Source organism: Sphaeramia orbicularis, chromosome 6 (assembly GCF_902148855.1).
Source record: "Sphaeramia orbicularis chromosome 6, fSphaOr1.1, whole genome shotgun sequence".
In the NCBI taxonomy this organism is placed as follows: Eukaryota; Metazoa; Chordata; class Actinopteri; order Kurtiformes; family Apogonidae; genus Sphaeramia; species Sphaeramia orbicularis.
In genome coordinates, this window is record NC_043962.1 from 24,568,885 (window position 1) to 24,587,209 (window position 18,325).

The 18,325-nt window shown below is 39.3% G+C and overlaps 1 protein-coding gene across 2 annotated transcripts; it reads left to right on the forward strand.

Annotated features, from left to right (window-relative positions):
* The first annotated feature begins 2,886 nt into the window (after positions 1-2,886).
* On the forward strand, positions 2,887-17,656 carry rassf8a (Ras association domain family member 8a). 2 transcript variants are annotated; one of them, XM_030135586.1, is made up of 6 exons: positions 2,887-3,268; positions 9,112-9,313; positions 11,589-12,388; positions 12,572-12,769; positions 13,274-13,418; positions 15,631-17,656. In XM_030135586.1, exons 2-6 carry the CDS (start codon positions 9,211-9,213, stop codon positions 15,750-15,752), a joined length of 1,368 nt encoding a protein of 455 aa, XP_029991446.1. In that variant the 5' UTR covers positions 2,887-3,268; positions 9,112-9,210; the 3' UTR covers positions 15,753-17,656. The 2 variants fall into 2 exon arrangements, with proteins under 2 accessions (XP_029991446.1, XP_029991447.1); XM_030135587.1 differs by having other exon boundaries at positions 11,589-12,382.
* The last annotated feature ends 669 nt before the right edge of the window (positions 17,657-18,325 follow it).

Here is an 18,325-nt window from a genome sequence, read left to right on the forward strand (position 1 = left end):
TTTTATATAGTAGAAATTTGAACTTCATTAAATCTCATGAGTCAGATCTTACGGCTCATGAGCACAGATCGGATTAATTACCTTAATAATGGTTGCAGGCATTAATTTGAAGGTAATGAGTTTCTGATGATGACTCAGTGGCTTACTGGAGTACTTTTATAAAGGTCTTTACTTAGTTTTAGTTGCACTTGTACTTTTCTTAACAGGTTCAATGTACTGGCTGTGGCGTAGTTTAGAGACTGATTTGCAGAGGGCTATTAACAAAGTAATTATTTTAGATAAATAAAATACATATTCAAAACATTTCTGTAAAATGCACTGAGGTGCCGTTAAGTTAAGTTTCACTATCGGTTTCACGCCAGTTACAGCACTTATGGAACACACCTCATATATTGGATAGTGAGTGATGACAATGGAGGCAGGGCAGAGGCAGGACCACAGCAGCAGGTCCAGAGGTGATCCAGGGAAAACCTGTGAGGCAACAAAGCACAGAGACTCCAGGGAAGAAGACAGTTCTAAATAATCCCAAAGGCATCAGTCAGTGATATGTGAGGTATTTAGGACTGTTTAAAACCAACTAAGTCTTTTTCCCTGTTTTTTTATTTTTACCACAAAATTTTTTTCCTGGTATTTTTTTCCCTACAAAATGTTTTTCCTGGTATTTTTTTCCCCCACTAATTTTTTTTCCTGGTATTTTTCCCCTCTAAACTTTTTCCCTGGTATTTTTTTTCCCCTTCTAAACTTTTTTCCTGGTATTTTTTTCCCTGCAAATTTTTTTTCTCTGTATTTTTTTTTCCCCACTAAACTTTTTCCTGGTATTTTTTTCCCCACTAAACTTTTTTCCTGATATTTTTTTCCCCACTAAACTTTTTTCCTGGTATTTTTTCCCCACTAAACTTTTTCCTGGTGTTTTTTTCCCCAGTAAACTTTTTTCCTGGTGTTTTTTTCCTCTCTAAACTTTTTTCCTGGTGTTTTTTTCCCACTATTTTTTTCCTGGTTTTTCTTCCCACAAAATTTTTTTCCAGTTTTTTCTTCCCACAAAATTTGTTTCCTGTTTTTTTCCCCACTAAGTCTTTTTGATGGTTTTTATTTTTCCCATTGCCAATTTGCACATACACTTCCTTGTCCTTAGAGTGCTTGGGGAGCTTGGGAGGGGGGCCCACCGGTCCCCTAGTTTGGATTTGTGTGCTGTGTATGTTTTTAGTTTTAAATTAAAGCTCTTATTTTCCTTTTTGCATGTAGTACAGTGATCACGGTGTGGGGTGTGGAGCTACTGGACACCTAAAGGCTGGGGTGCTGTAAAGGGGGAGGGGGGGGGGGGGGTTCATGGGGCCCAGCATTCCCATGGGGCCCAGTGGATATACGTTAGAAGTTGTGAAAATTTCATGTAAGCTTAAAAAGTAAAAGAGAGGCAAAGAAGCCAGACCCCCCCCCCCCCCCCCCCCCCCCCCCCCCACACACACACACACACACACCAAATTTACAGATCTTTTATTTTATGAAGGACCCACAACGTTAACCTTCCATGGGGCCCACAATTGCTAGTGGCGCCCCAGAAAATGCCTCTCAGCTTTCTCATTAGAGAATAAAATTCTTATATAACCACAGTTTGTGACTAAAGGCACTAAAACTGTTTAGTAACTAATTTCTCCTTAGGTCTTAATAACCCATCTGAATTCTGGAAAGTAGTCCTACATAAAGAGAGCTCCAGTTTTTTACAGCAGGAGCAGGAGAGTTTGTTCTGCTATAATTCAGTCACAAGAGGGCAGTAAACCTCCATTTATACACACTGGCTTTAACAATGGTTCCTCACTTCATGACTACTGGAATGTATGTTTGGATTTGTCTGCATATTTTACATGGTGAAACACTTTTGTAGTTACAAGTGGAAATGATTACATTATCACTTCTGTAAATGCACAATTTAATTTAGTACAGTCTAAATTATAGTGGTGACTGTTGTACTCTCAGTATATTAATGCTTTGTAATCACTCATATTTCAGTTGTCTAATAAAGAGGTCCTGTCAGGCATTTTTCATTTGTTCTCCACAGTTTTTTTTCACCTGATTTATGCTGTGACAAATGTCTTCTATATAACATGTGCACATTTTTCAAGACTTCACATGTGGTACATGTCAGATTGTTAAATAGCTTTGCAAAATAGATATTTTAAAGCTGAGACTGACATCCTGCAGTGCATTTGTTGTAATGTACATCCTCTTATAACAGAAGAACTAAAGTGAACCAGTTTGGCATAGGTCACATCAGTCACAAAATCCTAACTCTTCTTGTTGTAGCAAACAGTCATATATAAAATATACTGTTTATTTTCATTGTCATTAGATGTAAAAACCTTTATGATAGCCTACTGAGACCCCTCTTTACTCACTGATGTTTTGACTTCACTATATAGAATCAGAATCAGAAACATCTTTATTTGCCAAGTACGTAAGCACATACAAGGAATTCTTTGCCAGTAGATGTTATTGTCTCTCTAGTAAATTATAAATACAAAATACAATACAAAATAAAATAAGAAGAAATTAAAAAAAAAAAGTACATAAGAACATACAAGGAAGTCTTTGCTGGTAGATGCTGTCTTTAGTTATATATAAATACAAGACATAATAAAAATAAAAAAAAAAAGTAAGAAAAGTACAATATGAAAGACAAACTATAAACTATATAAGAGCAGAGTATCAACTTCTGCACAGTTACAGTACAGTTTGTTGTGCAATATAGATTTATATCACCGACTATAAATAGTTTATTTGTACTTGTTCCTTTTATGTCAGCATCTTATTAACACAAGCTAATCTCTTTTTCCTGTTAAGATGTAGAAAAGTTGGCTCCAGGTATCCTCCTCACTCAGAGTGTATTGCAGCTTTAAACAGTCCACAATGCCTTGCGGTGTCCCAGTTCCAATGCGATGTATTTACCAGCAGGGGTAATGAAACGGGGAGAGGGGCATTTTCCGCAGCTTCTTGGTGAGACCGCAAAAGACTAGCGCACAGAAGAGGACACACACAAACTTTCGGACAGTACACCCAAACGTTACATATTTGTTTCCTCGACCGCCCGTAGCCATTTTTACGTGTTTTCTACTGAGCGCCTGAACGTTACTTTGTCGCAAATGATTGGAAGTGATTTACTGAGCAATGGTGAAGAAGGACAAATTTTGCGGAATTGACGCTTTTACCTGTGTTTTCCCCCGAAACTTCACTTCGGATAGGGAGCGCTGAGTTGAATCCTCTTTGGTCCGTTAAGGTAAGACCATTATAGGGACTAATATTAGCAGAATGTGCCGCAGCTCAGCTCGTAGTGGTAGTTGTGAGGCTGAGATAACGGAAACATTTGTGGAGAATAGTTGTGCTACTCTCAGCCCACTACAGCCTTATTATCGCCATTTCTCCAGCCTCGTCCCGTTCGACACCAGCAATGTATGAACACAACTGTAGTTTGATTCCTAAATCTACAAATGCATAGTGTTTTTGTTGCCTTTTTAATCCAGATATGTCTCAGCAGTCCTGCTTTTACTCATGCATTTATCTGTTAGTTTGTAAAATAAGGCCCCTAACAGTTTCTTGGTTTGTTATCAGTAGATTTAATATATGAATACATGTTTGGCTCCGTTCACTTGTTGCTGTCCCATTTTTACATTCACCTGCCTCTTCTTCAAATACAGCATCATCTGAGGAAATCATCTTAACTGACACAAAAGTATGAACTCATCAAGTTGGATAGAAACCTGATCTGAAATCAGTTTCACAGTTTTTGCAAAGCTCTGCAGTACACTAGGTGTATAAGGAAGAAAAAAAACACCCTGTAGAGTTTTTTTTCTCTGAGTTTGGAGATCTATACATATAGTTTTGGATCCAATAATATAATTGAAAAAAATAAAAAGAAATGGATTTTTGTGTGTGGTTGCCATTCCAGTTTCTGTAGGAAAATCATTTAAACTTATAAAAGCTATAAATGCAAGTGTGTGGTTCAGCACCAGATGATGTTTAAAAGACGTCTGTAACATCTTAACCTTGGCTGGAGGCCTCTTGTTGCCCTGCTGCATTTTTTTTCCTCTTTTGCTGCTGTGCCTCTAGCCCATTGCAGGAGCCTGCTGCCTGCCCTGCTGGCTCTTCAAAGCTGACTAGTGAGCAGCGAACATGGCACAGGAACAAAGGCGGCCTTATTGCTGGCTGAACGTGCCATCCAGATGTTGGGGATCCTGCCAGCACTGACCTCCCAAACGGGAGAAGCTGCTCCAGCACCTAATAGTTTAATATCAGCCAGGCAGGGAGAAAGACAGAGGGAGGCTTGCTCCAGGGTAAGACAAACAAGAGAGTTTACAGGAGCTGGAGGTGTTGTCAGTACTGTGGCTGGACATGGGTTCAGCCCAAAACACTCCGACCTACAATCTGGAGAAAAGTACCACAGCTAACAGTACAAGGGCAAACTTTTGCTATATTTTTATACTTATCACCTGGATGCTCCAGTTAGAATAAATCATCCTTGAAATACCTTATGAAACATGCTTTTGTCTTTTCCTCTTTGAGCCGTTTAGAGGAAAATCGTTAGAAACTGAGCTTTAACATTGTTTTTCTCAAGCATCGACTTGAGGATTTCAAGTATTAATTTAGAACGTCAGAGAAGTAAGTGCTGCTCTTGTAATTATTCCCCAGTTTAAACAAACTTCACACAGGATGAGACTGTGTGTTAAAGTGTCACTGCATTGCTGTTGCATGTCGCATTTCCTCTCAGATCACAGAGACGAGTGAACCATGGCTTTCTTATCTCTTAGTCATGTCCCGTTGCATTCTCACGGCGCAGGAATGCAAACCCTGGATGTTATCAGTTTACACTTCACAGGATCAAGGCCCCATCTTTGGCCACAGTCTTTGCCATGCTCTGTAGTGTTGACACTTGACAGAGGATATTGTGTACATGCCAGTCTGGCATTATAATACTGATCTTTATCTGGTTCCCACTGAACACATTTTAACCCAGGAGTCTGACCCTCACGAGGTGTCTTACAAATGTGACTTTTTCAGGGTTTTAAAGCCCACAGTGGAGTATACTACGTTGTTGAGTCGGTGTAACATGTCATCCTAAACTAGAGGTACTGGAGGGGGGGAAAGAGATTTCTCCAGATTGTTCCAACCAAGTCAGCACCACTGCCTCCACAGTAAACCAGCATCTGTCTTTGCCGGCTCACAGACATCTATTTCACAACAGATCTGTTACCAATTACAGCAGAGAATAAATTGCTAGTAATTACATGTTACTCTACAGGGAGTGCAATTTGAATTAAAGTTTGGTTAGCAATAGGCAAAGAGTTGGAAGCGCTAGAACGGGACTGCTCGACTTCAGTCTGTAAGAAATCCCCCATTGTCTTTAATTAGCAGCTTGAGGAAGTTTTGTGTGTCAGAGCCTGGCTATAATAAATTATCTTCTTGTATTAATTAGCTGCATGGATATACAGTAAATGCTGGTGCTTAGAGCTTCCATCCTTCATGAAATGGCTGTATTGTTTTGTGCCCTGGCTGAACAATAGTCAACAAATTTGGACAGGAACTGAGGTGAAATAACTTCTATTCACGGAGGCGGTACTTGTGGAGCGTTAGTGTTTTCCTGTGAGATCATTTTTCTCATCTTGGTTCAAGAAGTGCTGCCCTGCAGGCTTTCTTCTGAGTTGCGCTTTCTTGGTTTTGTTTTAATGTAATGAATGCCCATTTTGTTTTGCTCAAATACCCCCTTTGTTGAGCAGGCTGGTAAAGCACAGGCCTGTTCGTGACGCTTGTAAATCCACAAAAGAGGCCATGCCTTTATTTAAGCAACCCCCTATAGTATTTCTTTATGGTGTATGCTAAAGTAGTGGGTTGTTGGTGTTTGAGCACCCACTGTAGCATATGGTACAGTGTTTACACCAACAGCCAGTTGAAGCCATTTTCCTGCCAACCCAGTGTAGGCCTGGAGATTTGTCATCAGGCTGCTGGGCAGGCAGGCTGCTCAGTGCTGTTCATACACCTCACTGCTCACAGAGGAATGCATTTTGAGTCAACACTACTCAACCGGTGAGCGAGACAAATGTGTGCAGCTTCTGAAGTCGACCAGGTTTGAGGTCTTGCTGCAGCTGAATTTCTCTCAACTGAACTTAAGTAGAATTCACAGAAATTTAAGCCTCCTTCTGTCTCGTGAAATGCCTCTCTGGCGTAAGAGGAGCAGCACAAATCAGGGAGTGGGCATCTCCCCAGGCTGCGGCTTTGACAGGCCAGAGGAATGGAGCTTGCAGAGCTCAGGATGGCATCGTGCCCCTCACCGCTGTGTTTGTACCATCAGTCGGGTTTTCTGGGATAATGTTAATGAATATAAATGTTAGAAGTGTGGATCAGAGCAAGTGGCATTTGTGGGCATCCTGCTGAGTTGTCTTTGGCTCACACATGGAAGAGGCATTGTTTCTACCTGCTTGTTCCTCACATGCATGAAACTGCTCTGCTTTGTTTAAACAGTTGTCGCTTTTTTTTCCTGCGTGCCTTCATTATAAACACTGTTTTTTTTTGTTTTTTTTATGCAGTGTCTTTGAAAATGTTTAATCGAAGGACTCTTAATGTGCAGTTTTCCCTTCCCTTCCCTTCCCCCTCCTGTGTATCAAAAACCTTTCCTTTGCAGATCCGCTAGGTCTGTTTTGCATCAAATATCTGCACAGTGGTTCTTACTGTTTCCTCCTCGGAAAAAGGGTTAAACAAAGTGGTGACAGTAGTTTAGTGTCATTGCAGAAAAATCTCGCAGTGTTCCCGCATGTGACCATTTTGCTGTTCTTTCTCCATCCTGCAGCCCTTAATGCCATTTAAGGTCAGTCTGAACGAAGGACAAATGCTCTTTCCGTCGAGCTGTGAACTTACCAAGAATAGAGTGATCAAGGGGAAGGCTACAGAAAAAGGTGACACTCGACTGAATACAGAAGTGTGTCCTGCAAGAAAAACCCGAGATACAGAGACAATCATTTAAAGTTTCCAGATCATACTTAAGTATTTGATGTCACTGATACTTAGATACTTAGTTCAAAAAGGTGTGGGCAGCAGGTTAAAAGTTGATTAGCAGCAGGTTTGATGATCAATCAATTGATGCTGCACAATATTGTTAAAAATTGATACTGCAGGATTGATTTTGTGATATAGATAGATAGATAGATAGATAGATAGATAGATAGATAGATAGATAGATAGATAGATTGAATTTTATATCACTCAACAATATCATGTTTGTAAAGTAAGATCAGTAGCTGTGATTATAGCAATGATATTCTATATTATAGTGATTATTGTTATCTTGATGTGTACTTTTTATTGTCTTTATGGTTTAGTTTTTACTGGTGTCAAATGAAACTTATTTTTTGATAAACTTTTCCTGTTTTTTCAAATGTTGTTTTGAATGTTCAACCTCTAGATGTCTGAAATATTACACTGTTGAAAAACAGTTTCAAACCACAAAATCATTTAATGCTAAAGTAACCCTTTAAACATGAAAGACTTAATAGTTCCACATTTATGAAGATAAACATTTACAATTTAACATATTGTCATCAGATGACTTGAATTGCTCCTTTTAGACAAGTGCATTGAGAATGACTGGGACAAGTAAAAAAACCTTTTAACTCTAAAAGTCACTTACTAACTTCAAACTGTGTGCATCTAAGATGCCTTAAATCAGAGTAAATCATGTTCTGTCAGTAGTCACAGAAATTGAGATCCATGCAAATTTTCCTCTTGCAGAAGACAGTTTAAAAAAAAGAGGAAACATGACACTTTGGAGTTAATTTGCCCAACTTGACGCTGTGTGTGCTGTGATGTGGTTTTATATGCATATGAAATATGAAACAACATATTGTGTAGTTCTACAGCGTAGCAAGACACATTTGTGTTATGAGACAAAACAAACCTGTTGATGAAGTCGTCTGGAGCTTTGAGACCTTGTGCTGCATATTTAACTGTTATATTATCATTAGTGTCAACTCCATTTGTAACATTACAAGTGTTACCTTGAAGCACTGCTTAATGTCTTTACCAGACTGAGAAAAGCAATGGGTGATTGGTGGAACAAGAAGGGGTGGTTGACTTTGTGAGCGTGTATAGGGAGTATACAGAGTGGGGGAGGTGTAATTGGCAGGGGGTTGTGAACAAAAGGACCTTTTGACTCTTCAGTGTAGGTGCGGTGGAGGTTAGATCCATGAAGAGTGATACAGATCTGGAAAGGTGCCATTCATTCTCTCTGGGAGCAGCGTCCTTGAAGGAGGTTTTGAAGGATCCCTGCTATTAGATGGAAATTCCATATGCTGCAGTGTGCCAGTTGTTAACCTTCACATTTTAATGTGTTTTCAATGAACCTGATAGAGTGAATATCCACTTCATAAATGTATCAATATGCAGATATGCATAGATGCTTTTGTGAATCTTTAAATTGCTTTCGTGTCTATATCTCAAGATTGAAACTATTACTTAGTTTCTAATTTTGAGTCTTTTTGTGAACACTCGGAGAACATTTTGTGCATTCTGTATGAGGATAATATACATATGTCTAAAATCTAGCAATTAACTGTTTGGTTGAAAGTTCCACATCCTTGTATTGTGACACCTTCAGACTCTTCTTTTTGTTTCCTTTCTTCTTTTTTGTTTTGTTCAGTTTGTTTGTTTCATGTTTGTTCCACTCACTTTTCCTGCCCTTCATGAGTCACTGACTCAGTCTTCTTGCTCCGTTTTCTTTATTTCTATGTAATTGCCTGTACAAAAGCTATACTGGCCTTGAGAATGTGTGCTGGCCGTCTCTTCCTGCACCCCCAACAGACATGTACCTATTCATAGAGAAGATCAAAACAACAGTGTTGTGGCCAGCTGGTCATGGCATGTCAGGCTGTATGAGTCCAACCTCAACTGGGCTATCCTTTCCCAGGCAAAATCTTAAGCAGTCAGACACAAAATGCTTTTAGTAGTTATTACTTGTATTAGTATTGTAACGGATGAAACTGTGACTTTGCTTGAAATGCAACCAAGTGCTATAGCCCTGGCCTTAAGCATATCCTGCCTAACCGTTTCCTGTTTTCCCTTGTGTTTCCTCTTCAGTTAAGTTGCTAGAGGGGCTTTAGCTGCCCTGCGTCGCCAGAGCCATTAAGAATGTCAGGGCCAATACATCAGAACGGGGCCCTTCGCTTCTGACCCAACATGGAGCTCAAGGTCTGGGTGGATGGAGTCCAGAGGGTCGTCTGTGGGGTCACTGAGGCAACCACCTGCCAGGAAGTGGTGATTGCTCTGGCCCAGGCCATAGGTACATCTCTCTCTTTTTTTTTTTTTTTTTTTTAAGTTGATGCAGTTTTCTGGTTCCTCTAGAAATCCCATTAGACAGAATTAGACCTTATTTGATTAAAAGTGATTGAGGTAATTACTGTATACACTGTGTAGTTGTTAATAAATTGACAGCATCACACCAGAGACAACAAATTAGATGCTTTGGTAGGATTTACAGATCATCACACCAGAAGGGTTGCATGTTACTCACCCAAATATATGAATCATTCAGTGGTATTAATAAAACACTGTTGTTGGTTGACAAGCTGTTCACATATGGACCTAGTGATAGTTTTTATGCATGCCATGACTTGTTGGTTGAAAAGTTTGGATACAATAGGTCCACATTTTTCAGGTCAATTGTAAATGCCCATGTGCTCATTGAAAGTGTTGTTGGCCTTTAGATATTCTAGAATCCCTGGTGCATTTCACCCTCCATCATTATATCCCCGAAATGGAGTTTTGGGGATAAAATGGTTGTACTCCTTGATAACCAACATAGGGGACCCCTAGTGGAAGAACCTTATCAATTTCAGCTTCTTTCTGAGTATTATAAATCATCCAAATGGGCACGCTTTAGTTGAAAATCAGTTTTTTGGATATAAATCAAGTAATAATAGACCGATTGAGATAAAAATTTGGTTCATATTGATTGTCTTACAAATGCCCATTTACCATCCAGAGTTCATATCAGAATCAGAATCGTGTTTATTACCATGTAAGTAAATAGGGTTCACATAACTAGGAATTTGCCTCAGTGGTTTGGTGCATACATAGAACATGGAGTAAGTAAGAAGCATGCAGTAAAAAATAAATTAACAGAATAAAATAAATAAAGAAGTAAGAGAATAAACAAGTAAGCTGAAGTTCAAAATATACAATATACAATATACAATGTGGACAAAACCAATGGGTTGAGTGAGACTCTAATGGTACCGGTTATGGTTCTGTGCAGATAGTGCAAGTAATTAGCAGTGCAATCAGCAGGTGGATAAAATGCCAATGAATTTGGTGTTGGTTTCATTTTCATTCACAAGGAGGAGTTTTGCAGGGAAAAATTGGTTCTCTGATCATTATTCTACCACTATCAGGTCAATGTAGCTCAAATTGAGTTCATATTGATTGTCTAACAATTATCTCTCTTCATGCCACTACTTTGAGTTTACATGATGTCATATTTTGACACCAGGTGGTGTTTTTTTCCAAATGGTTGGGGGAGCAGAGGATTGGGGGGATTTCAGGGATATACCCTTGCTGTCGGCCCCCGACAGTGTAAGCCTCATTTTACTTCAGGCTTTACCACAGATATTAGTGTGCAATTCATCTGAAATGGCAGAAAATGTGCATTAATGCTTCACTAGTTGTTTGTAGAGATTTTTTTTTTTTTCGGTCATGACTTGTGGTCTGTGATCATCACATTTGTTGTAATATTGTTTTACATCTTCACACTTGTGAACTATTAAGTACAAACGAGGTGAAGCCTTTTTGTGAAGTGCATTTTTAATATTCATGCTTGTGTTTTAAGTGAAAAATGTCCCAATGAAATAAACAAGTATTTCATCTTCTTCCTAAATGAATGGTCCTCCTTATGCTCCTGCTGAGATACAGTGGGTCATAGTCAAAGGCGGTATTGATGCCTTCTTGGGATCCAACGCACCCCTTTCCCATATGGCTCCTTCAGGAACAGGGACACTTGAGCAGACTGTATTGACATCACTTCCCACAAAGCGCAGAGTAGGAGGAGGGAAAGTCTGACTCATCCCTCACTCTCCTGCCAAGCTGAGAAAGCGGCACTTCTGAGCCCCCTCCTCTGCCTTTTTCTGTTTAAAAACACATACACCACATTAAGTGATCTGATACCAACCTGATGTCTTACTTTGACATTTATTTTTTTTCTCAATTCATTTGTAATACATATCAAATCTACACTCACCACCAACATTGTAGCTCTACACAATTTGCACTTACTCTAGCGTTTAGCCTTTTAAGCCAATTGTTCTGCTTTTGTAGCCCACAGAGTTGTAGTATATGATGCCAAGGCTCTTCTCTTATTTATATAAGCAGTGGAAACTAAACCATATTCAGATAATATAGCTCAATGTCAGAAAGATAACTCCAATAAGATGATAATAACTGTATCTGCACAAGGAAGTGTTCTTGTTAACCACAGCTGATTGATAAACTCTTGGCTCTGTCACTTTTTTTTTTACTTCTTATTCCATTTTTATCAGTATGTTTTGTTGTCATTTGCACAGGTCGCACTGGGAGATACACTCTAGTAGAAAAATGGCGAGACACTGAGCGTCACCTGGCTCCTCATGAAAGCCCTGTAGCCTCTCTGAACACCTGGGGTCAGTATGCTGGGGACGTCCAGTTGATCCTTCATCGCACAGGCCCCTCTCTAACTGAACGCCCCCCTTCAGAAGGGCCACCTCTCAGGGGTCCTGAAAGAGGCTTTCATCGGCAGAGTCTCCCTCCTCTTGCTAAGCTTCGTCATCCCAACGATCGTTCCCTCCGCCGCCGCGAACCACGCCGCAAGTCTCTCACATTCACTGGTGCACCGAGGAGCCTTAGGGAGATCCTGAGCGGAGGACGAATCGGAGATGCTGAGGCCAAACGAAGACTCCTCCTGGGAAATGGCAGCAGTCACCACCATGCGGTACCAGCTATGGGTACTGCGTCACCTGGACTATGGGCCTGTCGTATGGAAGACCTTGTTAGACTTGTAGGTCTACAGAGGGAGACTCTGAATGTGTTGGAGAAGAAGCTCGAGTCTTATGAAGCTGAACTCCAAGTCTGGGCTGATGGGCGAGGGGGGCGATGTGGTGGGTGCAACGGGGACCTGGGTGGTGGAGGGGGATTGTCGGAAGAGATCATGAGGCTGGAAAAACATCTGAGAAAGAATGAGGTGGAGATGGAGGAGGAGGAATTTTGGGCCACAGAGCTGCAGATTGAGTTAGAGAGCGAACGACAGCTGGAGGAAAGACTGCAGGAGCTGCGTGGCCGTCTGCAGGGCTGTGAACTGGAGATTGAAGAAAAACTGGCAATGGTACAGGTGTGCTATCTGTGGGATTTGGGGAGCATGTTAGAACAAAAGTAAACCCTAGAGAGAATTCAATACATACCTTTTTATTTAGTTTTGGCAAATAAAAAGATGGATATTTCATCGTAATTTCTCACCATGGTTACAGCTACACCTAGCCTCTCTAATGATTTGTTTGTCTTTTTGTCCCATCAGGGTGTAGAGGCAGGTCTGGAAGAAGAGAGGCTGCAGAGGGAGCGTCAGGAAACCCAGTGGGTCACCGAGGCAGAGGCTCGAGCTCAAGCCCTCAGGGTTAAAGCAGAGCTGAAAGCCCAGGAGAGACAAGCTGTCCAACTGGAAAGCAGCTGCAGAGCTGTAGACAGGTCACTTGGACAAAGCAGCAAGAAATTGCTGGTAAGACATGCAACTAATGAACTTCCTGTTTTCTTTTTAGTGCCTGGGTTTTCAGAGGTTTCTTCAATGTGGTGTTGTGATTGTTAGGTTAATAACTATAACCGTTGTATCATACAGTTTTGAAGTAAACGTATACATGACACACACCAGTAAAAAACATAAAAACTACTGATCAACCTTCCACACTTTCTGGTTCAACTCTGTAGTTTTGTGTCTCAGGCCCCTTGATTTTTCTTTGTCTACAGTTTTACAATTTAAAAAATAAACCTACCTTTAACGCTACATGAAGATATTAACCCAATGTCATTTCTAAAAATATATAAAAGCCACACATGCACACATGCACCAATACTGATGAAACTGACTCCTTATGTATCAAAATGTGGTATTAAAAAATCTGACATTTTTTTACACTCCATTAAAAAGTGCTGTACTCATCCCTAAGCACCTAGTACTCCACTATTTCCTGAACAATCACTGACTCTCAGTGTGGTTTTATTGAAGGACATGCAGCAGGAGCTGGAACAGCTGACTAAGGAGCTAAGACAGGTAAACCTGCAGCAGTTCATCAAACAGACCGGAACCAAGGTCACAGTGCTCCCAGCTGAACCCACTGAGGATGAAAGTACCCACAACAGCCGTGGTATAGGTATGTCATTTTGTTAATGGTTAGATATTACAACTTTGGTTTGTGTTGAGTAATATGTCGTATAAAACTTTGCCAGAGGATAAGCTTCAAAACAACGAGTGCAGTCACACGTCGTTATGTAAGACCAGATCTGTCCTGCTGTTTATATGAATAATACCTGAGGAAGTGACCTTGTACCTACAGTATGTAGTCTGTGACACAAGATCAGTGTAGTCCATCTGATCTGAACTCAGCTGAACCAAAACAAGCATCAGAGATTCCCTGTAAGTCAGAGTGCTGGCTGCCTGAGGATAGATGTTTTCAGTTGCAGCACATTTTTATTAACATGCGCATAAAGTGTAGTTTGTGAGTCTGCCTGTGCATAAGTTAAATAATTCTGTTCCATCATAGAGTTTATTATTTTTCCAACTCATTTTCTAACACCCCACTGTGTGAAAATGAGTCATCTTGGAGTGTGTGTGTGTGTGTGTGTGTGTGTGTGTGTGTGTGTGTGTGTGTGTGTGTGTGTGTGCGTGTGTGTGTGTGTGTGTGTGTTAAATTGGTTTTAGAGAAAATGGAGCAGAGGCTGAGTAGTGGAGAGTCCAGTGTTAGTTTATACCCACTCCCATACCAGTAACTGCCTGGATACAGACAGATCTGGCATCATTCATTTTTTCACTGTCCACCCCTCACTGCATTCAGCCCACTCCTCTTATCACATACTCAGGACTTTCTGTGAAGTGCTCATTAGACCAAAAAGCTCTGCCATCATTAACGAGAGCTGACAGACTAAGAGCACTGAGTAACTGGAAGACAGTCACAATGCCATAGAAAACCACCATCATCAACCAGCTGATGGAAAAACTACACTCAGAAAATATTAGGCTTTAAATAGAAACGTGTTTTGTTTGTTAAGACTAGTTTGAAAGTAGAAATAGTTGTTCAGAAGCAGACACATTGCCACCAAAGTACTGAAAATACAAACTAGCAAAACAAAATTGAAAGACAGACCGATAAATGCACTAATGCAAAAGAATTTAATAAATGGAAGAACATGTAAGCTCAGATAAATATTCAAGCTTCCAAACATAAACCTAAATGTATGTGTATTAATATTACATTATAAGGTCTCTTCTTTTTGAGTTTGCCTCTGAGTATGCTTTAGTATTTCATATTCCCGTGGCCTTAAGTACAGAGGTTTCACCGAGTACATGAGTTGATATGTAAATGCTAAATTTCATGTTTCACTTTCTTTTAAGATGATATTAAAAATGCACTTTTAAATCTAATTTTTACTGCATGACATGTACTTAATTCCTGTGTCGTTTGCGGCTGTATTAAACTTTATGGTAATGGTTTTTAATCTTCCAAAGTGATGAATTGGGTGTTAATGTCCTCCTAGTAACCTTCCACTGCATGTGTATAAAATCTGCAAGGTCCTTTGTGACCAGAGATTTCCCTGCATCAGCTGATTCTTTGTGCAGCACAGTACTGGCCCCTGGTGGCAACAGCAGGGAAATGATGTAGCAGCCACAGCCCTTAGTATTTTTTTTTTAATTAATAGAATAGAAAACACAAATGCAACTATCACACATTTGCCATGTGAGTAGCAATGGTTTATATTTTAAAAAAGCAACAATTAATGAATGAATAAATTTATTTTGGTTTGCACATCAATCATAGTACTTAGTACAGTCATCACAATAAACATAAAAACCAAAAAAGGAATAGGCTAGAAACAAAAGCTTATTTTTTTGCCTATCCTTTTCACCTGATACACTGCTTACATTAAATTTAATGTGTACAGCATCGAACATTCACACCATAAACAGAAAAAAAAAAAAAACAACAAAAACATCTCTACCATCTCATTTCAATATCCCTAAGTAATTTTAAACTTAAGGCTCTATTTTTTTTTACTTTGCCCAAGGAGTGAATAACTTAAATTCATCATCAGGTCCATTCCATAATTTCACACCCACAACCCCAGTCCAATAATGATTGTAAGTAAAAGTCTGGGATCAGTTGAAGTACTATTTTCACCATTATACATTTGTTTCATTAATAATGTTTCATTATTTCACACTTTCACAGTCAAAATTATAAATTTAAAGATTAGCGTGACCAGAAGAAGAAAGAAATTAATTTCATTGTATACAACACTTTCAGTTGGAAGATTAATTTATGTTGTCTCTTGCTCTTTTTTTTTTTCTTTATTGTGTTTTTCTTTTAGACTTAGTCCCTCTTTCCGGTTCCCTGAAGCGCCCTGTGCCATCACATCCAGCATCCAGTCACCTTCGGGTCCTCCACAGCCCTCTAAGTTCAGGCCTGAACCCAGAGGGGATCTATGTGTGAGGCTCAAAGTGAAAGGACCTCCTGTCTGGCCCAATTTCACCCTAAAACCCATTTGTAAGTGGATATTGTAGTTCAGGATACCTCAGTAGCACACTACTATGCACTGTTTCTCAGTTAAGGAAATCATGAGTGTGAAGGATCAAATGATGATGAAACAATTATATGTGTCAATTGGAAGTCATGGAGTGCTTAAGAGGGGGATGAGAGATTATGGTATGATGGAAATCCAACATGGTAGTACTATTCAACATGGTGCACAGGTTCTGACCAAGGTAACCTTTAAATATCAGGCTGTTGTGGACTTCTTTATAAACACACCCACTCAATGTGCTTGTATTCTCACTTTAGTACCTGCTGAATGATCTGTAATGTACTCTATAGCATCATGATTCAAAGATATTGCCTTTAAACAGTTTCTTGAAAGTCTTGGTATGTGAATCAATGAATTATTATCCCTGAAGCATATGTAATGTCTGCAGTGAATGTGCTTTACATGGCATAATGATGGGTCGTATCATTAATGAAGGATCCACTCATGTCTATAATAAAATGATCTCAGTAGAGTTTATCGTTTTGCATATCAGATTATATTCCTGTAGCTCTGACTTTCTGTTTATATTAAGACTATGCACAAATCGTTAATACTTTTGTTACTGAAGAATGTTACTGTCTCTGCATACCTGAATGGTGGCAAACTGTAAATATGTTTTCTTATTTCTTAGCTTTATTCAGTGAATTATTATATTTTATTACAAAGTGGTGTATTCTGTTACAAAATAATGCAGTGCCCTCATTCCCATAACACTCTGCATAATGAAGCGGTGTTAACGTTCCTCTTAAACTGATTTATGTTGTTGATATTGACTGCATAGTATATTTTTGCCAATTGTTTTATGCTTGTTATTCTTTAAGGATCGGTGGCCAAAGATTAGCAGGTCTTGTTGCATGATTGTAATATTGATACAGCCATATCTGGATGTGCAAAGCACCCGCAGTACTCAGTAATTGTTCATCAAACCTTTGTTGGCATGTTATTTCATCATGGATAGCAACAGCTACTGTATGAGTGGGTCAGTCACTAAGGGAAGAGTGTGTGCGGATCAGAATATGTATGAAGAGTGTTTAGGTATGAATCCCCTCTTAGGTTGTAGTTGAGCTGCTATTCACATCAAAGTGCCTTATATTCATTCAGCAGTTGGTGTGTTCAAATAATAAGCTTTAGTAGAAGCAATGATAGTCAATCTAGAGAAAATGTTGGTAGATGTATTAGTGCCACACTGCTGCAAAGAGAGATTACAATAGCACGGCGAAGGAAACTATAATTATCAGTATTTTCTAGAAATGTCAGTGGGAAGAGCATTATTAATAGTGCTCTCCACTTTGTTACTGTATTAGTGTCATCACAATACTATGTGCTGTAAAATGCATTTACATTTAGTCGGATTTATTTTTTTAATACATGCAGTATAGTGTAGTTACCAGTGTAGGTCAGTACTGTTACCCAGGAATAGGTAGTTCATACTAGAAGGGAATTCCACCCTGTAACGTTTATCTACAATACAAAAACATCCTCAATAACAGTGAGTCTCTGCTTTTCAGTTAAGCAAGAGACCTATTTTTCTAATTGTAGGTTGAAATTAATCTACATTATGAGTATCTGTTAATCAGGGTGGATTTTCCCTTTAAGAAACCACTTGTGTGCATTTTCCACCCTGGGGTAAGAGTGTAGCTGTGGTCGCTGTTTACAACTGTATTTGTTCTAGAGAACTGTAAGATGTCGACTGTACATAAACAGTTTTTATTTTCTCCTGCCTTAATATACTGCAAAGTGTTGACAGATGTATGGCTGCAAGTGGCTGCTGATATGACATGGGTTGCATGATTCAATAAACATTCTGACAAAACCATGTGTCTCCATTGGTACTTACTGAAATTCCTCAAACAGTGGTGAAAAAACAATCTGTTTTGTATCACACTACTCAACTGTTTAGTTTTCCACCAGTAGATGGCAACATTCACCTAATAATGGTATCACTATGAGTACTTTCCCTTACAATAACAAATGCTCCATCAAATAGGCTTATAAATTTATATATTTTACTTGCATGTGGAAGTTGTGTTGCAAAATTGCATACAAAGTTAAATAAAGGCAACAATAATCTTTGCTCACAGATGTTGGTGCGTTCATATGTGAATAAAAAAATCATACTGTGACAGTTTGAGGCAGAACTACTGAAACAGAAAAAAATATATATCGGTGGACAAAAGTCTACTGAAATGTTATGATAGGTTGGCCTTGTTGTGATTTAATCGCAAAAAAGGATGAACACCTGAAGGCAGCATGTTTGTTCCATACTCAAAAGAGCAGATGTTGTCATTTGTGTATTTCCTACAACACTAGAGAGTGTAAAATTGGCCACACAGGCATCGAAATTATTACAATTCATCACAGAGATTAAAATGATATTGCAGGAGGCCAGATATTGGCAACAACAAAGGCTAGACTTGATCCTACTTAAAAGTTTTTGACAAGTTCAGAGGAGGCCCCCTGTTTTTCATCAGCCTATACACAT

Excerpts from the sequence above, each read along its gene's own strand:
- rassf8a (XM_030135586.1), top strand. The coding sequence starts at position 9,211 with ATGGAGCTCAAGGTCTGGGTGGATGGAGTCCAGAGGGTCGTCTGTGGG. Across the intron at positions 12,770-13,273 it reads AAAGCAGCAAGAAATTGCTG|GACATGCAGCAGGAGCTGGA; the intron begins GTAAGACATGCA and ends GTTTTATTGAAG. Across the intron at positions 13,419-15,630 it reads CCACAACAGCCGTGGTATAG|ACTTAGTCCCTCTTTCCGGT; the intron begins GTATGTCATTTT and ends TTTTTCTTTTAG.